The 26,760-nt window shown below is 41.5% G+C and overlaps 1 protein-coding gene, 2 long non-coding RNA genes and 1 other non-coding gene across 7 annotated transcripts in view; 1 reads left to right on the top strand and 3 right to left on the bottom strand.

The window, feature by feature from the left end:
• Window positions 1-26,760, bottom strand: part of DIP2B (disco interacting protein 2 homolog B) — a 269,702-nt gene that overhangs the window by 128,784 nt on the left and 114,158 nt on the right. For all 4 annotated transcript variants that reach the window (XR_013401070.1, XM_077954195.1, XM_015151712.3 and 1 more), the window contains exon 2: window positions 15,334-15,405. Coding sequence is in view for 3 of the 4 variants with exons in the window: in XM_077954195.1 (XP_077810321.1) it covers window positions 15,334-15,405 (72 nt within the window). In the remaining variant the exon portion in view is untranslated. The remainder of the gene's footprint in view (window positions 1-15,333; window positions 15,406-26,760) is intronic.
• On the bottom strand, window positions 8,752-8,858 carry LOC114671121 (U6 spliceosomal RNA). The gene has a single exon (XR_003721017.1). It is a non-coding gene; the product is annotated as a U6 spliceosomal RNA (small nuclear RNA).
• LOC144332882 (uncharacterized) lies at window positions 9,468-12,832 on the top strand. Its single transcript, XR_013401081.1, has 3 exons — window positions 9,468-9,616; window positions 10,227-10,842; window positions 11,041-12,832. It is a non-coding gene; the product is annotated as an uncharacterized LOC144332882 (long non-coding RNA).
• LOC144332886 (uncharacterized) lies at window positions 13,125-15,218 on the bottom strand. The gene is made up of 2 exons (XR_013401085.1): window positions 14,842-15,218; window positions 13,125-13,614 (listed from the first exon to the last, which is right to left on the bottom strand). It is a non-coding gene; the product is annotated as an uncharacterized LOC144332886 (long non-coding RNA).

Raw genomic sequence — 26,760 nt, 5'->3', positions numbered from 1 at the left:
CAAAATATACTGTCTTATCAAGAATATAGGGATGGGGTAAATAAACAGAAAAACACTAAGTTCTGATGTTTTCCTGCCTTTTTATCTCAAATGATTAATTCCAAATTTGTTTCTTAAAAAAATTACAATAAGAAAATTTAACATGAGATGTATGTTTTTAACAAAATTTTGAGTGTAAAATACAGTAGTATTAATATCTTACTAGTATTAATAAGGCACGATGTTATAAAGCAGAACTTACTAACCTTGGATAACTGAAACTTTATACCTGCAGAACAGCAATGTCTCATTTCCCGCTCCCTATATCCCCCGACAACCACCATTCTATTCTCTGCTTTTATGAGCTTGACTCTCTTAGATATCCCATATAAGTGGAATCATGCAGTATTTGTTCTTCTGTGACTGCTTTATTTCCCTCAGCATAATGTCCTCCAGGTTGTCACATATTGCAGGATTTCCTTCTTTAAGGCTTATTTTAAGTTTCTGAAATAGCACCTGGTTATGCCCAGCAAGACAGCTTCCGCACAGCAAATTAAGTGCCCAATATATTAAGATGTCATCTACACAGCAAATGTACTGCTCCAGACCCCAGCTCAGAATCAGCCTATAAAGCCAAAAAATTAAGGGGGGGGGGGAAAAAAAGACTCAAAGCAGTGGTCTGGAGAGTACAAGCAACAGTGCCACACACCCCAGTAAACACTGATGGCATCAAAGTATTACAGGAACTGAGATTCATAATGACAATGTTTTATCACTTAAAAAGAAAAAAAAAAAGCAGGTAGCATGCTGGAAAGGTCATGTGTTGGGGCTCTAGTCAATAGTCCTGGCTGAGCCCAGCCCTCCACCTGCCCTGTCAATGCAGCAAACATTTGAATGAGCCATCTTAGACTGTCCAGAGCAGCCCATCTACTACGTGAGGGGGAAGACAACCACTGAATGACCCCAGCTGGCAACCATATAGAGCAAAATAGTCACCCTGCCCAAATCCCTGGCCCATAAAACCATTATTTCTTTAAATGGTTCATACACACACACACACACACACACACATAGAAGAGTATATTTTAGGGTCTTCTCCACTAATGTGCTTTTAAGGATCTGGAAATGCTGTTTTTGATGGTTCTTCTTAACCGAGCTTTTCATTAGAAAATATATTAACTGAGCAGAAAATGTTTCAGAAACAGATTTTACAATGTCTGGGATTATAATTGAAGTTTTAATCAACCTAAATTCTCTTCAGAATCTATTTCACAGAATAGCTATACTAAATTCTTAACATTTTCCATACCTTGTTACAAATTTTCTAGTTTTACCAATCAAAAGTAAGAAAGACTCTGTCTCAAAAAAAAAAAATTTGTGGAGATTTATTCCCACTTTGGCTCACTTGCAAGGGCAATGATTTATCATGAATGGAGGCAGCAAATGAGCAGCCTGGGCAACATAGCAAGACCCTGTCTCTTAAAAAAAAATTAGCTGGGCATGGTAGTGCACATCTGTGGTCCCAGCTTCCTGGAGGCTAAGACAGGAGGATCACTCGAGTCCTGGAGGTTGAGGTTGCAGTGAGCCGTGATCACACCATTGCCCTCCAGCGTGGGGAACAGAGCAAGACCCTGCCTCAAGAAAAAAAGAAAATGCTGAAAGCAAATGCAGTAAAATATTAACAGAAATTATCCTGGGTGATGAGAGTTTGGATAATTTACATATTTTTCCACAGGTTTTACAAGTTTTCTGTAATTTAGAAAAGCTCTTTTTCTGAATGTAAAATTGATGTTCACCACAGGACATCAAGAAAATAGCTAACTATAAAGAATAAAATTTAAATTATATTAGATTTTCTTAATTATAAGGTCATAACCATGTACAACAGATCCCTACCCAAAATCAGTTAAAACAATATTTACTTGTCAGCTTCCTAAATTATGACACTGAGTAGGCTTTTCCAACTTCCTATTTTTATTTATTTATTTATCTTTTGAGACAAAGTCTTGCTCTGACGCCCAGGCTAGAGTGCAGTGGCACAACCTCTGCTTACTGTGACCTTCACCTCCTGGGCTCAAGCGATTCTCCTGCCTCAGCCTCCTGAGTAGCTGGGATTACAGGTGCCCACCACCATGCCCAACTAATTTCTTTTTGTATTTTTAGTAGAGACAGGGGTCTCACCATGTTGGCCAGGCTGGTCTTGAACTCCCAACCTCCAGTAATTTGCCCGCCTCGCTCAGCCTACCAAAGTGTTGGGATTACAGGCGTGAGCCACCACTCCTGGCCAGCTTTTCCAACTTTCTAAAAATCAATGACTTCCTTTTCCTTTCCCTGAAAGCAACTGACAAATCCATGCATATTTGGGAGTAAGAGGGAGAAATGTACGTCCTGGTTAGATTTTAAAAATTGTGTTGACTAGGTCAGGCGCGGTGGCTCACACTTGTAATCCCAGCAATTCAGCCAGAAGGCCGAAGTGGGCAGATCACCTGAAGTCAGGAGTTCAAGATCAGCCTGGCCAATATGGCAAAACCCTGTCTCTACTAAAAATACAAAAATTAGCGGGCGTGGTGGCATGCACCTGTAGTCTCAGCTACTTGGGGAGGCTGAGGCAGGAGAATCACTTGAACCCAGAGGCAGAGGTTGCAGTGAGCTGAGATTGTGCCACTGCACTCTAGCCTGGGTGACAGAGCAAGACTCTGTCTCAAAAAAAAAAAAAAAAAACAAAAAAAAAACAAAAAAAAAACAAAAGTGGAGATTTATTCCCATCTTGGCTCACTTGCAAGGGCAATGATTTATCATGAATGGAAGCAGAAAACAACATACAGGTTGAACACCCCAAACATCCAAATCCAAAACTTTTTGAGCTCCTGTCTAATGCTCACAGGAAACGTTCCTTGAAACATTTCTAATTTCCAATTTTTGGATTTCAGATGTTCAACTGGTACGTAAGGTAAATATTCCAAAAATTTTTTTAAAAATCTGAAATCTGAAACACTTCTAGTCCCAAGCATTTCAGATAAGGGCTACTCAACCTGTATCTCAGGCCTCATCAAAAAGAGGAGGGAAGGAGTGTGGGGGCATGGGAAGACAGCAGGGCATTATTTAACAGCATATGTAATATCAGCTGGGCAGGCAAGATGCTGCCTCAAGGTAAATCATTCCCTGAACCACGGTTTCACACTCCAACTAGATCTCAGAAATTACCTGGAGTGCTGAAATACAGATTACTGTGTTTTGAATAAGATATACACAGTTTAACTGCCATGGTAAGGAAAAGCTAAAAGCAAAGATGAAACTTAACTACATGTATCAACATAATGAGATACTATATGCCATTAAAAATGAAAAATATGTAGACTATGCAGATACTTCATTCCAAATAAAGTAATGCCAAGTGATAAAAGAACACAAAATATTATGTACACAATATAATTATAACTGTATGTAAAAACTATTTATATACAATTATAAGGGTCAGGTGGGACAAAAAAAAATTCCTAACGTATTTGGATTGAGGTACTCTCTATTTCTTTACAATTTCATTGTTCTGCTTATAGAATGAATTATGCATAAAACCAAAGACAAATACAAATATGTGCTGGAATGGAAGCTGCCAGACTCACAAATTAAGTCTTCTTCATGACATCTAAATTCTAGCATAAAATAAAATAGAGATCCAAAGAAAAAGACAACTTGCTGATTATTACAAAGCAAGAGCTTCAGGTGGGGGGTTTCTGATCTTTCAGTCTGTTATGCGGAACATCCACTAGGGGTCACCATTATGTTTAAATAGTGATGATGTTAAAAGGTTTAGTAACAATAAAAAGTACACATTTTAGGTTCAAAAACACAAAGCCTTCCTTCTCGATGACCAACATGTATATAATTTATTGTACCTTGGCAGAAAAATACATCAGAGTCTAGTATGTTTCTATTGTTTGAATATGGTAAGGATGATAATCTGAAAAAAATGGTATTTAGTAGCACAAAACTACACAACATTTCCACTCAGGAAGATGGAAGGAAGCCACCAGCCTCTACATGTTATCTTTTAACTCTGCTTATGGCCGGGCGCGGTGGCTCAAGCCTGTAATCCCAGCACTTTGGGAGGCCGAGACGGGCGGATCACGAGGTCAGGAGACCGAGACCATCCTGGCTAACACGGTGAAACCCCGTCTCTACTAAAAAATACAAAAAAAAAAACTAGCCGGGCGAGGTGGCGGGCGCCTGTAGTCCCAGCTACTCGGGAGGCTGAGGCAGGAGAATGGCATAAACCCGGGAGGCGGAGCTTGCAGTGAGCTGAGATCCGGCCACTGCACTCCAGCCTGGGCGACAGAGCCAGACTCCCTCTCAAAAAAAAAAAAAAAAACTCTGCTTATGATTTAACAGATATTCTCACCTGCAAGAGTAACACAGTGCAACAGGATGGGCTCTGAGAACAAGGAACCTAATAGTTCAACTTCCGGGAGTTGAACAGAGCAGACATGCCTGGACACATGCCTTGGTGCTAGTATCCAGAGAAGAAACACATTAAACAAGTAAGTGGTCACCATGTGTATACCTTTGACCTTGTGATACATGCTAAGAAGGAAAAGAACAAGGGTCTCTTAACCCACATAATGGGGATTTAACTTGTATTAGAATTTCAGTGAAGATGAATGTCTGTTAAAAGGAGACAGTGATGCAAAACTTAACTAGGCAGAGAGAAGGAAAAGCCACTTCATTCAAAAGCATGGTGTTTGTAGAAGCCCAGTGAAGGAGAAAAGCCTTAAAGTCTAAGACCAGTGGGGCTAAAGATACAGCAAAAGGGTAGAGTGTTACAAAATGAGACTGGACTGGAAAAGTGGCATCAAGTCACTTGCCCTAAGCCGAGTGGGCAGCCTTTGAAGAGATTTACAAGGAATGACAGAATATCAATAATACTTCCATGGCTCTTGCTTATTACCATCTCATTAAGTCTTCACAACAGCACCATGTGACAGATACTATTAACGAAGCAGGATGCCCGTCACAGATTTTTCCACAGTGAGAGTGAGTCAATAATCACCTTGAATCATTATAGGGCCCTCACTCCCACACCATCCAAGAAGGATGGTAAATGCACCTTGATTGAGAGGCTAGAGCAGCTGTGAGTAATTGAGGAAAGTCTTCGTTTGAAGGGTAGGTGATTAACCTCTCCGCCTAGAGAAGGCAAGAGAGGAATGAGAGTGCTGGTGTCTGGAATCTGAAAAAGGGGCCACCTGCCTGTTTTCCAGGTGTAGACTCTGTAAGGAATGTGGGTTGGGAGTTCTGGGTCTGTTAAGCGGTAGGTGTCTGAACAGATCCTGACCCAGAGCTTCCTTGGCCACCTGACATCAGGAAAATGGTAGTGCATGAGGCTAAGAGAGCCAACACTAGGAACTCTGCTCCACCAGTCCAAGTAGAGATCATCAGAGTAGCTGATGCAGAGAACAGGCTCAGCATTACTGGCTGGTCACACAGTGAGGACCAGTTTTCAGCAGCACCCTGTGAGATGATAGAAAGCAAACAGCAGACTGTGGGGATCTTTCCCCTTTGGGTGTGAAAGTTGGATCTACCACCTCTCCTTTTGCACTGCCTACATAATCCCTGAGGGTTCTCAGACAATTTGGGAGGAAAAAGAAGCCCCAAGAGGAAAATACTGGACTTCCTTCTGATGAGATATATGGGGGCAGATATAATTGCCATGTGTGCTCCAATTCATAGGGATTCTAATACCATCCAAACCAAACAAATGAAAGCAGAACATGGACTGGAAAAAAGATATTATGTTCTTTCCATTATGCTATGAGCCTCATTTGGGAAGGAACTTTTAAATCAAAATAAGATAGATAAAACAAAATAGATTCCACTCCTCAAACCCTATGCATACATACACACACAGAGGCACATTGCTTACTGAGTATTTACAATTGGAAATGTTCTGTGTCATTCCAAAATGCTGTTCCTGATTTCAATAACTGGCTTTAAGTTCACGTCCCTTTGAATTTCCACAGTACTTTGTTTAGAGCTCTCTTACAGTACTTATTCTACTCTCTTTTGTGGTCCTCATTTGTGTCACTGTCATCTCTCCTGCTATAGTGTAAATAACTTGAGGTCAGAGGCTGGTCTTAATCATCTTGTATCTCCTGTAGTAACCGGTCCTTGGTCTTTCATATTGCAAGCATTTAGTATTTTAATTAAAATAAATAATTAAGATCCTATCTGTCTCCTCACCTCCACCAATAATAGTAGTTGGCTGGGAAAAAGAAACACAAAAATGTTGAGATAGCCATTTAAAGTTTACCTAAAAATCCTGCTTATTTGTGTATCTCCAATTCATATAAGTTGTATGCAAAAATGTGTGCCTCTCACTATCTTCATATACTTAAACGACATTAAGGAAAATAGGGTTACAGACTATTCCAGGAGGCATTATTAGAGGCTTGATAGAGAGAATAAAACACAAGGGTTTTCCTTTGTTTCATTTTAACTTGGTCACACCTGCACCCTTGAACAACTTCAAGGGCAGGACTGAACCTAGAAGAACTGTAATGAAAGGGGCATGGAGCAGCTGCCAAGTGCAGTGTACTTAAAGGAACTGCAACACCGGGGACTGCCACTCAGCACAACAAGCAGCAATCACAAAAGGAATCCATGTTGGGAAAAACCTTTGGGTCACGAGAACTTCTTATCAAGACAAGCTAAAGAACATCAACAAATATTAATAACTATCTTCATAAACTTATGATTTATCCCTAAAAAATAAGTAGGCAGGAGTCTGGGGGGAAAAACAATACAGAAACATATAGGCCAACAAAGAAAACATGAAAGGTAAGATCTTATTCTGAAGCAGGAGATCAACATGATTTATTTCAAAAATGAAGTGAAAGACAGAAGCAAGTTACAGGATGAAGGAAGAAAATCAAATACGCAAAGGTCACAAATAATCTCAAATACATTAAGACAAAACAGAATGAGCAGTACCCTGCCTCTCCTTTTCTTTCTGCTCATTTCTGTTGTTATAAATCTTGTAGTACTATTTAAAATAGATGCACCAACTTCATTTAAAAATTAAAGAAATGCTAGAATATCATTTGAGAATAGATATACTCTGCACAGCCTCTTGAGGTTTTAGTAGGTCTAAATTAAAAGGCCTATTGAGGGTGGAGACAAGTTGCCATGATCAATCTACAAGAAGAGACCACTCTACAATCTGTACAGTGCCCTGCTTCTTGTATTACCTAACACTTTTATCTTCATAGATGTTTACTCAAGAAAATGCCAGAAAATCTAAATGCTCTTTTTAGTTCTGCAAACATTTATAGGACACTATATATCAGGCACTAACGATAGAAACTGGGGACATGAAGAATAAAAACAATAAAAAATAATGTTCCTCCAGCAGGCGAATAAGACACACAAAAAGACCATAATCTGTGGGATGGCCAAAGACAGCTCTTTTAAAATGCAACTCAGATAATGGAAGTGGGGACTATTTATAGGGCTGGTCAAGGAGGGCCTCTACATGACTTCCCTAATTGAACAAACCCCTAAGTAGAGTGACGGAGCAAACCAGGTAGGTTCTGGGCAGTGTCTTGTCCCATGCTGTCTCCTTGGTGTTGAAACAGTATTTGGAACACAGCAGGCACTCAACTCAGTAAATATGTACTGTCCTTAGATTTTGTCAGTAACCCCTGTAACTTTGGAATGAACTCTTTTTCTATTAAAGCTGGCTGGAATTATCAGTTACTTGTATCCAAAGTGTCTTAAAGATTAGACCACAGGATCAGCACAGGGAAATTACCTTTCTCCACAAAATCTTCCATTTTCCTGCAACTCGAAGAGTGGCCAAGAGTGACTAATTTACAGAGAAGTTAGAATGCGTGTGGTTTGAAACTTCAATTCTTTGGGCCATGCCAAAAGAGAGAGTTAATTTCCTGGCCGCTTCTCCCTGGAAGTCTGCTAATTGAGGCGTGTGGGAAGCTTTATACTTGGCCACAGGAGCTTCCAACTACTGAAAGATGTTCTGTGGGCCATTCCTTTCAAAGAGCAGACAGCTCAGAATGAGCAGGAGATGGGAGGTGTGAATCTGCCGTATCTTCATTTCTTCCATTTCTTTCAAAGTGGGAGCGTTTTGAGGCCCTGAATTTTTCATCTTTAATCTTATAAATTTTAATCTATTGTTAAAAGACAGTATGGCCCTTAAATACCAGATAAGGCGTGGCTCTTGTTTAACTAAAGAAACAACTGTCAGTTCCAATGCTGGGAGGTTTACGTGATTTTTAGGGTAATTTTGAAGCAGATGTTTGCCATACAGTGACTTTAGAACCTAATCCCTATGATGCTACTGAATTAAGTTAGCTTTTCTTATTTTTGGAGACAGGGTCTTGCTCTGTCAACCCAGGCTGGCATGCAGTGGCACAATCATGGCTGACTGCAACCTCAACCTCCCAGGCTCAAGCAAACCTCCCGCCTCAGCCTCCTGAGTAGCTGAGATCCCAGGTGTGCACCACCACACCTGGCAAATTTTTTTGATTTTTTTGTAGAGATGAGATCTCACTATGTTGCCCAGGCTGGTCTCAAGTGATCATCCTGCCTCAGCCTACCAAAGTGCTGAGATTACAGGCCTGAGCCACTGAGCCCAGCCATCCATGCTTAATATTAACCAAACTTGTCCATACTAAATTTCTACCACTTCCTTTTTCGGTTTACTTTATTTTTTGCATGTTATTTTTCCTTACACAATGACATATTACTTGGGCCTAATGTTCTAAAAAGATGAAACGCTTCATGAATTTGCATGTCATCATTGCACAGGGGCTATACTAATCTTCTCTATATTGTTCTAGTTTTTGTATATGTACTGCCAAAGCGAGCGCTCCATTACTATTTAAATATTTTCTTAAAACTTGCGTTATCTTCCATATTTCCTGTTACAGTTAATTTTTTCTGAAGTCCTGTTTTAAAGATTTATGTAACATTTGAGAAAAGAAATATAAAATATACATAAATATGCAACCCAAGATAACTACAAATCAATTCCACACACAAAAAAATCATTCACAAGGCAGGGAGAGGTGGCTCACACCTGTAATCCCAGAACTTGAGGAGGCTGAGGCAGGAGGATCGCTTGAGCCCAGGAGTTTGAGACCAGCCTGGGCAACATAGCAAGACCCCGTCTCTAATTCCTCTCTTTTTTTTTTTTTCTAGATGGAGTCTCACTCTGTCACCCAGGCTGGAGTGCAGTGGTGCGATCTCGGCTTACTGCCAGCTCTGCCTCCTGAGTTCACGCCATTCTCCTGCCTCAGCCTCCTGAGCAGCCGGGACTACAGGTGCCTGCTACCACGCCTGGCTACTTTTTGTATTTTTAGTAGAGATGGGGTTTCACCATGTTGGCCAGGATGGTCTCGAGCTCTTGACCTCGTGATCCGCCCACCTCGGCCTCCCAAAGTGCTGTGATTACAGGTGTGAGCCACTGCGCCTGGTCTTACTTTTTTTTTTTTTTTTTTTTTTTAAGAAAAAAAAATCACTCACTAAATTTTTAGGTAAGGAGCATGTGCACATAATAATCCCAGTAATAAAATGTTGCAGTATTAACTTTTTATTTAAAAAGACACTAGTGATTAGGCCAGGTGCAGTGGCTCACGCCTGTAATCTCAGCACTTTGGGAGGCCAAGGGAGGCAGATTACTTGAGGTCTGGAGTTCGAGACCAGCCTGACCAACATGGTGAAACCTTGTCTCTACTGAAAATACAAAAATTAGCTGGGTGTAGTAGCACACACCTGTAATCCTGGCTACTCAGGAGGCTGAAGCAGGAGAATCACGTGATCCTGGGAGGTGGAGGTTGCAGTGAGCCGAGATCACGCCACTGCACTCCAGCCTGGGCAACAGAGCAAGACTCTATCTCAAAAATAATAATAATAAATAAATAAAAAGATAGTCGTGAGAATGTTACTTTTTTTTTTTTTGAGACAGAGTCTCGCTCTGTCACCCTGGCTGGCGTGCAGTGGCACAATCTCGGCTCACTGCAATCTCCGCCTCCCAGATTCAAACGATTCTCATGCTTCAGCCTCCCAAGTAGCTCGATTACAGGCATGCGCCACCATGCCTGGCTAATTTTGTATTTTTAGTAGAGACGGGGTTTCTCCATGTTGGTCAGGCTGGTCTTGAACTCCTGACCTCAGGTGATCTGGCCGCCTCGGCCTCCCAAAGTGCCAGGATTACAGGCGTGAGCCACTGCACCCAGCTGGACTCTACTAAACTTTAATAAAGTTTAAATTTGCATTCCAATGCCATTTAAAAAGTCAAACTAGGGAGATGTGGTAGCTCACACCTATAATCCTAGCACTTTTGGAAGGTGGAGGCGGGAGGATCACTTGAGCTCAGGAGTTCAAGACCAGCCTGGGCAACACAGTGAGACCTTCTCTCTATTTAGGGGGGAAAAAAGTCAAATTAAATGACTTCCTTCAACATTTACAAAGATATATTGGGTAAATATGCCAAAGGGTCATCTCTTATTTTGACATGGAATCTATATAACATAAATTACCCAACCCTACAACCCACCCCTTTTTGGGAAGGACATTGTTAATGAACAAAATGGTCAAATAAAGTGAAAAACACAAAATGAAAGAATTTACCACTGAGAGACCCTCACTAAAGTATTTGGCTACTAAAAAATGTGCTTTAAGAAGAAGCAAATTGAGCCAGGCATAGTGGCTCATGCTTGTAATTCCAGCAATTTGGGAGGCTGAGGCGGGCAAATCACCTGAGGTCAGGAGTTCGAGACCAACCTGGGCAACATGGTGAAACCCCGTCTCTACTAAAAATACAAAAATTAGCTGAGCGTGGTGGCAACACCTGTAATCCCAGCTACTGGGGAAGGTGAGGCACAAGAATCACTTGAACTAGGGCCAGGCGCGGTGGCTCATGCCTGCAATCCCAGCACTCTGGGAGGCCGAGGCGGGTGGATCATGAGGTCAGGAGATTGAGACCATCCTGGCCAACATGGTGAAACCCTGTCTCTACTAAAAATACAAAAATTAGCCATGTGGTGGCAGTCGCCTGTAATCTCAGCTACTTGGGAGGCTGAGGCAGGAGAATCACTTGAACCCAGGAGGCAGAGGTTGCAGTGAGCCGAGACCGCGCCACTGCACTCCAGCCTGGGTGACAGAGCGAGACTCTGTCTCAAAAAAAAAAAAAAAAAATTGAGTTTACCAAAACTGGCATAAGAAGAAACAGAAAACTGATAGGACTTGGTAACCAAAGAAGGGAAGGAAGATAGGGACATTAAGGATGACTTTTAAGCCTGTAACTTGCTGGGCTTATGAATGTGAGTTGTATTCACTCAGAAGGGAAAACTAGAAGCACAGGAGCAGGTTGTAGTTGGTTTTCTGGGGAATGTGTGCAGGGAGGGGTTAGTAGTGGTGGTAGATGTAGGGTGGAGAAGTCATAAATTTAAATTTTGGATATGTTGAAATGGTGATGCCTTTAAGGTATATAAGTGGAGATGTTAAGTATACAGTTGGATCTATGGATCAGGGGCTCGGAAGAGATCTGGGTTGAAGATACATACTTAGGAGTTATCTGAATTCGAATGATAATTAAAGTCACAGGGGTGGCTGAAATAATTTAGAGAGATACAGCACTGGTTCTCAAAGTGTGGTCCCTGGACCACTAAGCTCAACATTACCTGGGAAATTAACAAAAATGCTAATTCTCAGGCCTCACCCTGGACCAGATGAATCAGAAACCCTGAAAATGGGGCCCTGCAGTCTGTATATTAACAAGCCCTCCAGTGATTCTGAGGGCTTGCTACAATTTGATAAACCACTGATACAGAGTGAGAAGGCAAGAGGTCTTGGTCCTCAACTTGAGAAATCTAACATTGAACAGACAAAAATGAGCCTGTAAGAAAGACTAGGAGCAGCAGGAAGTGAAGGGTAAGAAAATAAGAAGAGTGGGCAGGGCATGGTGGCTTATGCCTGTAATCTCAGCATTGTGGGAGGCGAAGACGGATGGATTGCTTAAGCTCAGTAGTTCAATACCAGCCTGGACAACATGGCAAAACCCTGTCTCTACAAAAAAATACAAAAATTAGCTGGGTGTGGGAGCTCACACCTGTAGTCCCAGCTACTTGGGAGGGTGAGGTGGGAGGATCGCTTGAGCCTGGGAGGCAGAGGTTGCAATCAACCCAGATCACACCACTGCACTCCAGCCTGGGCAACACAGCCAGACCTTGTCTCAAAACAAAAACAAGAATGAAAGAAAAAAAGAGATTCAAAATAAGAGTTTTGAGAGACAGAGTGCTGAATACTACTGAGATTAGATGGCAGTAGCTCCAGAAGGAACTAAAACGGGCTGAGAAGTGAGCATTTGAGAAAATAGTGTAAATATAGACAGTTCTGAGCAGTTTGATTAGAAAGGGGCAACAAAGAGGGTGAAAATGGAAGTGGCTGACAAGTACATGGAGGATTTTTTTTTTTAAATAGACAGTAACAAGCATGATGAACTGCTGAGGGATGAATATGGCTGAGAGAGACTGACTGTATGAGAGAGAGAGAATGACTGTATGAGAGAGATGAGGACCTGACAGCAATGGCATACTAAGGGGACAATGCAGCTGTCTGCCTCAGCAGGAGAGGTCTTTATTACAGTGTTTAGAATTGCTGCACACAGTGATACTTTTTAGTAAAGAGCAGATCAATTGTCGTTTTCATCATTGCTATTTATTTATTTATTTATTGAGATGGAGTCTTGCTCTGTGGCCCAGGCTGGAGTGCAGTGACACGATCTTGCTTCACTGCAACCTCTGCCTCCTGTGTTCAAGCGATTCTCCTGCCTCAGCGTCCCGAGTAGCTGAGATTACAGGTGTGCGGCACCACACCCGGCTAATTCTTATATTTTTAGTAGAGATGGGGTTTCACCATGTTGGCCAGGCTGGTCTTGAACTCGACCTCAGGTGATCCACCCACCTTGGCCTACCGAAGTGCTGGAATTACAGGCGTGAGCCTCCACGCCCGGCCCATCACTGCTTTTTAAGTTCTCTACAGACACTGTGCCTTACTGACTGCACCCAGGTAGACTGCTCTCACTGCCCTATCTTTGGTGCCATTGGATAGTATAAGGTTTGCGGAAAAGGAGGAGGGGTTGGGATCCAAAGCATAGGTAGAAGGACTGTCCTTGGCCCGGAGGGACAGATAATCTTTTTAACCAGAAGGAAGGAAGTAATCATGGAAGGGCACAGATGTGGGAGTGTGGCATCAGGAAGTTGAAGGAGTTGTCATCATATGCCTTCTATTTCCCCTGTGAGGTCACCTGCAAGGCCATCCCTACTGGGGGAGGGATATGCCACACTCCCTTGGCCTACTGCAATTAAACAACTGATTCATCAAATCCATGCTCACTAAGCAAATGATTTGGTTCCCCTTATAGGCTTGCTCATGGGGCAAGTATGTGCTGACCATACAGATTTCTCATAATAGGCCACGTGTGATGGCTCACATCTATAACCCCAATACTCTGGGAGGCTGAGGTGGCAGTACACTGCTTGAGCTCAGGAGTTCAAGACCGGCCTGGGCAATAAAGTGAGACCCCAACTCTACACACACCTGTAGTTCCAGCTACTCAGGAGGCTGAGGCAGGAGGATCACTTGAACCCGAAAGATTGAGGCTCTAGTGAACCATGATCGCACCACTGCACTTCAGCCTGGGTGACAGAGCAAGACTCTGTCTAAAATAAAAATTTCTCATAGTAAATTCATAAATTGATTTTTGAACATGATTTGGTTTCTGCGTAGCCTGACTATGGATAACAAATTGTGGTCCTTTTTACAGTTATACCTCTTGCTGAGCTATTGCTTTTACACCAAGTGACTCAAGTAAATCTCTGGGCCTTCAGAGGCATGGGCCAGATCCACAATAAGCAGCAACTCAGGCTAACCTCCCCAACCCCTAGGTCACGCCTTGCTCAGCAAAAGCTGGCTTTTCATTCGCTGTCGCTGGCCCAACTTCCATCTCTTCTCTCTCAATTCATTTCTACATACACCTATTCATTGAGATATCTTAAATTAGCTGTTAGTGTATTGACCTACTAGTTTCTCTATGAAGGTATTTCCAAGAACAATACAGGAAATAAAACAAGCACGTCAGTGAAATATATGGGTATACCACCATTATTTATTTATTCCACTGTTAATTCAACAATATTTACAGACCATAAACCCTGTGCAAAGCTTACTATGAGAACTGCGGGAGATACAAAGTCCTCATGGTATTTATAATTCAGCAAAAAAAAAAAAAAAAAAAAAAAAAAAAAAAGCCATTCGTTCCACAAAGAACAGGCTTGCAGAAACACACTCTGGTTGAAGCGGGGAGAAAATCAGAAATAAACACAAAACACTCTATAGTAAAAGTGATTAAAGGAGAAATAGGCTATCAAAGGAAATCCCGCAATCTGAGTAACTTTAAATATATGACAATTTTTTTTTTTTTTTTTTTTTTGAGACAGAGTCTCGCTCTGTCGCCCAGGTTGGAGTGCAGTGGCGCGATCTATAGGTTACTGCAAGCTCTGCCTCCCGGGTTCACTCCATTCTCCTGCCTGAGCCTCCCAAGTAGCTGGACTTGTACCTGCCACCGCGCCAGGCTAATTTTTTGTATTTTTAGTAGAGACAAGGTTTCACCGTGGTCTCGATCTCCTGACTTCATGATCCGCCCGCCTGAGCCTCCCAAAGTGCTGGGATTACAGGCGTTGAGCCACAGCACCCGGCCAAAAAAATATGACGATTGTTTAGAGACAGCCTTGCTTAGAGGCAAAGGTTATAGCAACCCCTTTGGAATTAAGCATGAAATTAACTCAGGACTTTCTGATATATAAACAATGTGCTAGTCTCTCTATAGAAGCAGTGGGTCTGGCTTTGAATTAGTCTATAAGTTCATTTAGGGTTGTGCCCCCTAATCCTCAAGTATTGCCATTCGATACTAGATCTGTCCTTCCTTCCTCCCTCTTGCTCTTCTTCATCACAGTTTGTGCACCATCATAAATACGATGTGGTGTTTCCATGGCTTGGAATTTTCTGCCACGGAATCATCTCAGTTATGCATAGTCTTTCACACACTACCACCCAAGTTCTGTGTAAATTATTTGATGACCTTAGGTATTTTTAAAAGCGCCTAGCACACAGCAGATGCTCAATTAAGATTCATTTCCTCCTTTCTTTCCTTCCGTTTTTTCCCTCTCCCCTGGTGAGGGAGGGAGGGAAAAACAGGAACAAAAAAATGATAGAGGTCTTGTAAGACAGCATCTTTTTGGTGTAAAAATACTGAAAAAGTTGAAACCATATTTTATTGCCTACCTTGTGTCTGCGGGCTGTAAGGAGATAGGAGTTTGGACCTTTTCTTTTCATAGCCCTTCTGGGTGATGTCCCCTAAAATAGCAAGAAACAGAAATAGGTTATGCATTATTCTTACTCTGTGGTTTTCCACCGTAAAAATAAAATTAATTACAGAGTTATAGAACTACCCCATATAGAGGCAGGGGGTTGGGGTGGGGAGATGTATGGTTCTTTGCCAAGGATTTTGCTATGTATGATTTCCCAAAGGCTTGGAGCTGACTTCCTGTAGAATACTATAGAGCTTGTCCCAAAACCAATCTTGCATAGCAATATGCTGTATACCATGACAGAGATCCCCAAGTTCCCAGGCATCCCCAGCTTCCTTGGTATTTAAGATATCCCAAAATGGAATGCAGCAAGGCTGACAATGATTTCTCTCTGGAGTTTCACTTTATCAAATGAGTACAACTGGTTTCTGAGGTATTCACTTACATTGCTATACAGAACCACATAAAAGTAAGAGAAGACAAAGTTCAGGCTCTGGATGGTATAATTAAAAGGGCTTTCTGTACCCTAACACCTGTGCTGGAACCTGGGACTAGAATTCTCACACCCTCTCCCCTTAGTTTAATGCTTTGTCTTATTTATTCATGTGGCTCTCTTTTCCACAAGGTTAAATTTAAAAGTATGTATGATGCACACACAAATTAGTGCATATACCAACAAATGCAATAAGGATAAACTGATAAATACAGGAGAAAATCTGTAGTTGAAGTGGCAAGAAATGGACTTGATACTAAGGAAACGGGAATAGATGGATGAGTAGAGAGCAGGGTTAAAAGGAACAGGAAATGCAGAGAAACAAGAGGAAGTTAAGGGAGAAAGAGTGATTTAAAGCTGAGGGATGAAAGATATGTGGGGAGGTGACATGACAGAGCACTGCTTTCTGAAAAAGAACGTTTTAAAATAAGAGATAACTTTATTTACCGTGAAGCCTTACATAGAACCTAATATATAAAACAGGAAAAAAAGTCAAATTGTGGCATAAAAAGTACTTTAAACATTCAAAATTTTAATATTCACTTATGAGGGGAAAAAAGCATGTTTGATGGATACAAATTTGCAATCAAGGGTGATAAATGTCAGGTGCTGTTGGCCTCAGCCTCCAATGCTGCAGTGGATGGTGGAGAGGAAGCAGGGATCACTGAAAAGGGCTAGAGCAGAACACTGCACTGCAGCAAGTTCACCCTTGCTAGGAGAATGCGTTGTCAGGAACCAAGACTAAAAACCAGAAGGAGTAGATGTTGCTCCAGTGCTACCACAGAGATCTGGGTAAGAGTAAGTAGTAACTTGAATTAAAGATAGTGGTAGAAGGGATGAACGAAGTGAATGAATTAAGAGGAATACCACAGGATTTGCTGACTGGTTGAAAGTAGGAGCTGGGTGCAGTGGCTCATGCCTGTAATCCCAGCACTTCAGTAGGTCGAGGCGGGTGGATCAGACAAGGTCAGGAGTTCAAGACCAACCTGGCCAACACAGTGAAATCCTGTCTCTACTAAAAATACAAAAAATTAGCTGGGTGTGGTGGTGCATGTCTGTAATCCCAGCTACTCAGGAGACTGAGGCAGAAGAATTGCTTGAACCCAGGAGGTGGAGGTTGCAGTGAGCCGCGATCGCGCCACTGCACTCCAGCCTGGGTGACAGAGCAAGACTGTCTCAGGAAAAAAGAAAGAAAGTAGGGTGGAGCTGGTTTCTTGTTTGAGGTGTGTGTTTGGTGAGGTCGAAGAAAAGAGTTAAGCTTAGGACAGGCCTGTGGGACGCACAAGAAGAGACAGCTAATCAACAGTTGGTTTTATGGATCTAGAACTCAGGAAAGAGAGACTTGGAATCATTGGGATACAGTTGAAAAATAAAATGATACAATCCTCTTAATTTAAAATTTTCTATCAAAATTGATTCAGCAGCTGTACTCCTAAGAATTTATTCAATGATAATATTCACACGTGCACAAAAATCAGTAAGTATCCTGTGCTCTATTGTTTACAGTAAAAAAACAAACTGGCAGCAAGCTACATGCTTATATTATAGACCATCTATATCAGTGGCTTTCAACTAGGAGAGTTTTGTCCCCCAAGAGACATGTGACAATGTTGGGAAACATTTTTGTCACCATGGTAGAAGAGGTGCTACTGGCATCTAGGGGATAGAGGCGAGGGATGCTGCTAACATCCTGCAATGTCCTACAACAAAGATTTATCCAGCCCAAATGCCAATAGTGCTGAGAATGAAAAACCCTAATCTATGTAATAATGTGCAAGTAATCCAAATATATTGCCACGGGAGATGTAATACATTATGTGTAAAAGGCAAGCTGCAGAACACTAGGTATAACATAATATGATTCTGTAAAAAATTAAAATTTTGTTTAAAAAAAGTAAGAGCTGTGTTTGCATATATACAGAAAATAATCTGGAAGGCTATATACTAAATTGTTTATCCTTGGGTGATTTTCACGGGGTGTGTGTGTGTGTGTGTGTGTGTGTGTGTGTGTGTGTGTAGATACATATATTTTGGAGGCAGGGTCTCCCTCTATCACCCAGGCCGGAGGGAGTGTAGTGTTGTGATCATAGCTCACGGCAAACCTCAAATTCCTGGACTCAAGGGACCTTCACCTCAGCCTCCCAAGTGGCTGGGACTATAGCCATGTGCCACCATGCCTGGCTAGTTTTTAAATTTTTTCTCAAGACAGAATCTCGCTTTGTTGTCCGGGCTGGTCTTGAACTCCTGGGTTCAAGCAATCCTCTTGCCTTGGCCTCCCAAAGTGCTAGAATTACAGGTATGAGCCACACCTGGCCTGTTTTATATACTTTAGTAGAGTTCAATTTTTTAAAAAATAAACCTGATTTATATAAACTCAAAAGTACACATTTTTCTAAGAATGAATGGTCCATAGGTGTATATTTGCTAACAAGATGGTTTACGCAGTACATTCAATTTTAAGAATAATATTTTTGATAGGTCATCAGATGGGGGAAAAAAAAGAAAAGAAAAATAGCTGGGTGCGGTGGCTCACGCCTGTAATCCCAGCACTTTGGGAGGCCGAGGCAGGCAGATCACCTGAGGTCAGGAGTTCAAGACCAGCCTGGCCAACATGGTGAAACCCCGTCTCTGCTAAAAATACAAAAATTAGCTGGGAGTGGTGGCACGTGCCTGTAGTCTCAGCTACTTGGGAGGCTGAGGCAGGAGAATAGCTTGAACTCAGGAAGCAGAGGTTACTGCGATGAGCCGAGATCACGCCATTATACTCCAGCCTAGGCAACAAGAGTGAAACTCTGTCTCCAAAAAAAAAAAAAAAAAAAAAAAAGAATAATGTGTTTGCACACATGTAAAATTTTTTTTCTATGTATGCACTAGAAAAATGTGCATGTTTACACACCAAAATATTAACAGTGGTTAGTTATGGCTTGCAAGATTATGAAGTGGTTTTATAGTTTCTTTTCCTTCTTTCCTTTTTGCTCTTATTTCTAATTTTTCTACAATGAACATTATTTCAAGAAACAATAAATATTTTAAAACTTCAATCATGACTACTTACTACACTATACAAATTTAATCGCAATGGTCCTTCATCTGTTTCCCTAGTGAAATACAGAAACTGTGAATTTTTGTTAAAAAAAAATTAATTAAACCTTTTCAAATTAGCCAACTCAAGACTTCGGGGAATTTCAAACAGTACATACAGCTAACAGGGGTACAGAAGCCTACTAAGGAAACCGTCATTAGAAACAGGAAACCATGTCTTTTATTGTAAAAGAAATACTAGAGCATTCTCCTGTTCCATTCCCCACTCACAAGATCCCCTACCTCCACCCCCTACCCTGGCACAAAGGCCACTTCTGATGGCTCAGAACACATCTGGCAAAGTGACAAAGTGAAAGGCCTTTAAAAAGCTTTCTTCAGTGCTTAAGTCTCAGTCAGGCACTGTCAGTAAATGATCGTGGGACAATCTGTTAGATTTGGCATCCTGGACGTTAATCAACTACTAACCACCTCAGGTTTTGAAAGAGGTCAATCAAGAGAGTCTAGTTCAGCCAATTAGCTCCATCAGATCCACAAACGAGCAAAGAAGTTAAGGAGACCTGGAAGAAGCTGAGCTGCAGTGAGAATGTGAGGACTATGACGCTAGGCCAACAGTAACTTTAAAATGCCCTCCCCCTTTTCTGACTACAAGACCCTACTCAAAAGTCACCCCTCTGTGGTGCCTTCCACTACTTCCTCCTAGTGCGCCTACAAATCTGCATACATGTCTGTGATAGCACTTAGCACACCACTGGTATTTTAATTATGTGTTTACACCCCATGTCTCCCTGCTAGACTGTGCACTTGAGGGCAAGGATTGTGTCTTGTTCATCGCTGTAGCCCGCCCACAGCCTGGCACAATAGACGCTTGTTGAACGAGTGACTGAATGAATTAATAAAATGGAGGCAGTGAGAGAACAATAAATCAAAGAGACATGTGTACTTGGGTGGAAAACTAGAAATGGGAGAAAAAGAGATCTTTAGCAAGAGCTGAAAGGCTCAGGGAATGGAATTTAGTGGACCAGAAGTTTACTAAAACTTGACAGCTAGACCTTAAAGGTGAACAAAAAAGCAATGCTTGGACTGCCTGAAGAGAGGAACAGTATATAAATCACAAGGCACTAAAAGCTAGAGAACTCCAAGCCAGAATATAGATACATCCCTTAGCTAGAGGGCAAGACCAGACAGAAAGAATTCAGTGAGAATCTGTTATTTCACATTTCTGTGGTTGCCACCTATAGTCCGTGCTCTTAAATCATCCTCACCACCTGTACGTACACAGATTTTGCTGCACTACAGCAATGTTTTCCAACCTTGTCCAATTTTTAAGATTCTCCCAAGGAACTTGCAAAAACACAAATTCCCAGACCCCTCCCATGGAGACTCTGATGCACTAAGTCTGAATTAAGATCCAGAAATCTCTACTTCTAACAAGCATCTTCCAATGAGTCCTAAAGCCAGGCAAGTTTGGAAATTGCTGCAGTGAGGAATCCTGTCCGGGGTATGCTGGATGGTTCTGCAGACTGAATGTGAGGAGGGAACTGATTGGGAGGAGGGGGAAGAATGTTGGCTGGGCTATCCAGCCTCAAGGGAGACCATGGAACCTCTGGAGTTCAGACACTGAGTCACACCACAGGCTTTCCTACTCAGAACAGACTTTTTGCCATCTGGCATATAGAACAAGAAGGAGAATCATAATGATGCCTATATAAAATTTGCATTAAAATGGCGTATGTCTAAGGTAAACCTGTTGTTCAAGTTTTTTTGAGAAATAAACAAATACAGGGAGGATTAGCCTTCCCCTCCCACTAGAGTAACGTCTTTTGTCGAGGTGCCTGCAGCGCTTGGCAGGAGTGGAGGCAGGCACAGAGCCTTGTATGAAGACACTGACCTAAACCAACAAGAGACTGGTCGTGGCAAGTCTGGGACCCACACACTGTGAGACTGTCCAGCTGCATCAGAATTACCAGTCTTCAACAGCCAGCAGCAGACATACAGAAAGACACATGTGTGAGACTGAGTATAAAGGACATATGTTTCCAACTTCTCTCCTCACCATGAAAATAGCTTGGCACAAGTGGCCCACAAATCATCTTCAAGTTGATTGAGAGAGGGCTGTGAGAAGGTGTTCGTGAGCCTGCCAGCCACCCAAGCCTCCTAAAAGCCACAAGGTGGTAAGGAGAACAGTCGCATAAGTAGTGAGCAGTTAGGTGTGTATTTACACCACGGAGTTGGGTGACAGCGTGCTGTGGTGAAGCTCAAGGGTCTGAGCTAGACAGAACCACATTTGAGGCAAAAGGACTCTTGACAAGTTTTATTTCTTGATAAATCTGTTTTTTCTTTTTCTAAGACAGGCTCTCACTCTGTCACCCAGGCTGGAGTGCAGTGGCACGATCATGGCTCACTTGTGGGCTCAAGTGACCCTCCTGCCTCAGCCTCCTGAGTGGCTGGGACCAGATGGGCGTGCTATCACAACCAGCTAATTTTTAAAAAGTTTTTTTTTATAGAGACAAGGGTCTCACTATTGCCCAGGCTGGTCTCAAACTCCTGGGCTCAAGCAATCCTCCTGCCTTGGCCTCCCAAAGTGTTGGGATTACAGGTGTGAGCTAATGCACTCAGCAGAGCCTCAGTTTCTACATTTGTTAAATGGGGAAGAGTCTCTCCCTTGCAAAGTTTTCACTGTGATTTAAAATATAGGGTCTGGACTACAGAAAATAACATCAACAAACATTGACTAAAAGCCTACCCTACTGGCCAAGTGGGGGTAGGGGTAGACAATTATGTCACAGAGAAGAGGCAGAGGCAAACAAACATGACTAACACTCCATAATTAAGCGCCATGGGAGACATGCACACAAATGCAGCACCTTCTGGAACCCAGAAGGTAGCATTGCAATCTTGGCCAGAGTAGGGAAAGAAATGCTTTACAGAGCAGACATTTGGTTTGGGTCTGGCTTTTCATTCTCTTATCAGAAAGGTGATATAAATTCCTAATGATACAGTCACTTAGTCGTTTGCTAGTTTTACTCTGCTGCTGACTGGCTCTGTATAGGCAGAGCCATGTTTGGTAGTTGTTCAGGATTCCTATCTCCCAGAGAAATGGGGCAATGCTAAGTAACTTTCGTTTATGACCTTGTGCAGTACCTTGAGCAATTAGGGGCTAAATAACACAACATCTGAAAAATTCTGGAGGGTCATCAAGTCATATGTATAACTTTTTCTGTTGGGAACAATCTTAATGGACAGACAGCAAGGGTTACAGCTGCAGCCATAAACTTCCTGCCCCAGTGGAAATAAAAGAGCATGTGCCATGCAACCCTGCTTCAAAGTCACAGCTATGCAATCAGGGGTGATGATGGAGGGTGGGGGGGACTTTGGGAAGGAAAGAAAAGCATTTTTGAGCACTGAATGGATGCTATGCAGGTCACTAAGCAAAGACAAATAAAATAGTATCTTCGCCTTCCAGGAGTTCCCAGTCTAAACAAATATTGCCATAAAAGTGCAAGTGCTACACTCAAGATTATGTGCAAAGTCCCATGGCAGCAAGGAGAGAATGGTAACGAAAATTATAATACTCGATAAGAACATATAAGTAGGCCGGGCGCAGTGGCTCACGCCTGTAATCCCAGCACTTTGGGAGGCCGAGGTGGGTGGATCACCTGAGGTCGGGAGTTCGAGACCAGCCTGACCAACAGGGAGAAACTCCGTCTCTACTAAAAATACAAAATTAGCTGGGCGCAGTGGCACATGCCTATAATCCCAGCTACTAGGGAGGCTGAGGCAGGAGAATTGCTTGAACCTGGGAGGCGGAGGTTGTGGTGAGCCGAGATCGTGCCATTGCACTCCAGCCTGGGCAACAAGAGTGAAACTCCGCCTCAAAAAAAAAAAAAAAAAAGAACATATAAGTAAAATAACACCTATCAACGGCCTCCTATGTATCAGTCTCTGTTCCAAGAGCCTCACAACAGCCCTATCAGGTGATATTATCATCATTTTTCTCATTTTATAGGTGAGGACAGTGAGGCACAGAAGTTTAAGCAATTTGCCTACAGTCACACCTAGTAAGTGCTGTGATCAGGATCTGAATCCAGGCAGAATTGGCTCCAGAGCCCCTGCTCTTAAACACTACCATATATTCATTTTTAGAGAGACGCTCCAAATTCTACTTCAGAAAGATTGAGAAGACATCACAAAAGTTGCTCTTGGGTTAGGTCTTGAAAGGATGACCATCAGGAGAGATAGACACTGAGGGTGAAGGCACAGTTTATCAAACCCAGAGTTTGGAAAAGAGTGGCATGCTTGGAACAACAGATATAGAAGCTGTAATTTCAATCACTGATGAACAGAGATGGACCTACTGCTGCTCCTGCAGCCTAAGCTGAGGCAGGACTTGGCCATTTGTGCCTCACCACAAAATCCTCAGACACTTGACATTGAGGGTTGATAGTCGCCTCATGGGCCCATCAATTTACTTCACTCTTCAAAAAATGGCACTATATAACACCACCACCAATCTAACTTTTCGAAACATTCTTTTAAATTTTTTTATTTTTTATTCTTTAACTTTTCAAAACATTCTGATATCAATTCATTTGATTTGGCTGAAAACCTTCTTCAATAAATGGAAAAGGCATTACCTTCATGAGAACAAGAAACTGAGATGTGAAAATATACATGTCCTGCCTAAGCTAGACTAGAATCTCTGCCTTTTTCTTACTGTTCTTTGTCCGTTGCTATTTGTAGGTGGCCCCTAAATCAGATGCAATTTTAAAAAATAAAACCTGTTGTCCATAAATAAACAACATAAGCAATTATCATGAATCACTTCAAAATATAGATGACATTCCAAAATGTATTAACAATTCTTCTGCTCCTCAACAGGACCCTGGCTGAACTGTCTCTTTTAATCTCTTTCATCTTTTTTTTTTTTTTTTTTTTGAAACGCAATCTCTCTCTGTTGCCCAGGCTGGAGTGCAGTGGTGCAATCTTGGATCACTGCAACCTCCACCTCTGGGGTTCAAGAGTTCTCCTGCCTCAGCTTCCCAAGTAGCTGGGACTACAGGCAAGTGTCACTACTCCCAGCTAATTTTTATCTTTTTAGTAAAGACAGGGTTTCATCATGTTGGCCAGGCTGGTCTCCAACTCCTGACCTCAAGTGATCCACCTGCCTTGGCCTCCCAAAGTGCTAAGAATATAGGCATGAGCGACTGCACCCGACCCCTTTCATCTTTTAAACCAGACAGCCAACTACAGAAACTGTGTCCAATTGGTGTTTTAAAAATAGCAAAAAAAATCATTACACATCATTACTAAATATTCATTTACATAGAATGTGGCCGTTCTGTTTTGTTAAGGAGTAATTAGGAGAGAAATAAATGAGACACTAAAATAAAACTTATAAAGAGTCAACATCTTCAAATCTATACCTGAATCTAATCATCCTATTCTATCCTTTACATGTAAATTTCAGACCAGGAAGGTGGTTCGTGTTGGCTATGGCTGGAGATGGGGAATAGGATTAGGGTTATCACTACTCATACATGAGGGGTACAAGTAGACGAATAAAGAGAAAGAGATAAAAATATAGCCGAGAATGTGAATGAGGGCAATCTTAAAGCAAAGCTGAAAAAGGCAGAGGATGTGAATACTATCCAGGACATGCTAGCTAGAAGATAAAAATTTCATTATTATATTTTATCATGTTTTCCTCACAATGATAATTCCATCCAATGCAACATACATAGCAGCCGCCCATCTTCAAATATCCTCTTTCCAGAGGTGATCTAGAAAGGCTCACAAACATACGAAATGAAGCTCACAGTCATACAAAACAAGGACCTTAACCCTTAAACCAGCTCCTGGCCTCTGTCTTCCCCTATTTTTCTTGCTGTATCTTATTGAAAGTGTCCAACGGGATTCCAAAGAATTTGCAACCTTGAATTATTTTAAAACCTCTCTGGAGTTTCCTTCTACACAGAGGTAGAATTAATCTTATGATGAAAACAGTAAAAAGATACAACATTTTCATAGTTTAGCCAGAAATAAAGCTCTGTTAAACTACTTCAATCTGTTGAAAGAAGATGAAAATTTTTATTTTATCTAATTTTTTTTTTGGAATAAAATCAGTGGTTCTCAAAGTCTTCAATGGGCAGTCTGTAAAAGCTATAGTTTTAACTCAACCTTGCTAATCTTACACACAATTTTTCAAGGAAATTAACTTCAGGACATTCAAATTTCCATTCTCATTAGATATCCTCTCACCTCATTTAGGACAATGACTAGACATTTTCCATGTCAAGAACTAGAGAATAAGCACAGACTGCTTTCTCCGCAAACACATACTATAGAATTGCTTTGGCTGCACAGCCCTGTTTTCTAGGTCAAACATACGTGACTTCTTACAAATGGTATTTCACCTAAGGCACTAAGCAAGTTCAAACAAAAAGCAACAAAGTAAAACACTTAAAACACTGAGAAACTGATCTGTAAGTCTCATCATCAGGTGCTGGTTAAATTAATCCATCTAATGCAAAAGGTATGTTTATTTGTCCACTTAGAAAAACCATGCCTGCAAATAAGACGTTTGCTATACATAATGACCTGAAGGTTTCAAAGGGACAGGTGGAATCCAGGGGATGGTTCAGTCCATAGAAAAAGCACAGGTTCTAGCATGAAACAGATCTGGGTTTGAATGCTGAGTCTGCCATTTACTTACTTCTTGACAAGTTACTTAACAACTTTGTGCCTTAGCTTCCTAATAGGTAAAACTGGAATAACTTCTACCTTGAGTGTTTATGATGAGTCTTCAATGAGAGAATGAATGCAAAAGTCCCTGGCACACAGCACATACTCAACTTGTTTTAGTTGACAACTCCCCAGCCCCAACCCCACCCTTAAGTCCTAAGAATAACTACCTTTAAAAGGATTATCTAGAAAATTATGGGTTGTTAAATTCTCTCTTAAAAAAATAAGACAGAATGCATCAAGTATCACTTAAGTTGCTTCACGGTGCTAGACTCAGATCATGGTACTAGACTCAGCACTAAGAGCCAACAAAGTTAGTGCCTTTGGATGCTAAGGGCCTAAAAGAAGGAAAACTGATGTCTCAAAGAGGAGTATACAAATATCTAAACCAGAAATGAGCAGAAATCAGTTAAAATGCATATATGTAAATGTATGTAAATAAACCATGCCATTATGCACAAAACAGTGCTACGTGCATCTAATTACAAATGTTGCCAAACTTTCAGAAAAAAAAAAAATGGCAAGGGGAAGAAAAGTAATTTCATTATGGCTTCTTCTTTCCCCCTTTATCTTGGTAATTTTTCTCTAAAGATTAGAAAACCATTTCTAGCGTTAACAGCTAGTTATTTTCCAACTATTCTGCTTTTATTATTGTATCAATTGGAGCAATTTTTTTAAAACCAGGCAATAAGTAATAGCATCTATACCAATCACTGAATCTGAATTAAATGGTGCATGTGCCAGGCAATCTTTATCAATAGTCTAGATAAAATTAACAGTGATCAAAATCTAAGTATGTCCTTTGGCATGCACAAAAAAAGTGAAAACTTTTAAAGAGGTGAAGAATTTTGTTGGTAGCCAATTCATACTGCTCTGGAAACCAAAGATGTACAGGGAAAAACACAAGTAAGGAGAGTACTGCCACTGCCACAGCATGGGGATCGCAAAAGCAGGTTGCCTAGGCCAGAGTGGAAGAGGGTTTTTCCAATGAGGCAGTAAACATCACCATTCTGTGTTTGGCATAAGTTTATAAATTTGTGTTCAAGCCCCAGTGTCCAAAGACTTAGGTTTTCCTCCCCATTTTGTTACAAACTATTTATCTGACACTGAGCAAGCCACTATACG

This window comes from Macaca mulatta, chromosome 11 (assembly GCF_049350105.2).
Source record: "Macaca mulatta isolate MMU2019108-1 chromosome 11, T2T-MMU8v2.0, whole genome shotgun sequence".
NCBI classification, from domain to species: Eukaryota; Metazoa; Chordata; class Mammalia; order Primates; family Cercopithecidae; genus Macaca; species Macaca mulatta.
The sequence above is the reverse complement of the archived record's forward strand: the minus strand, read 5'-3'. Positions and strand labels throughout refer to the sequence as shown.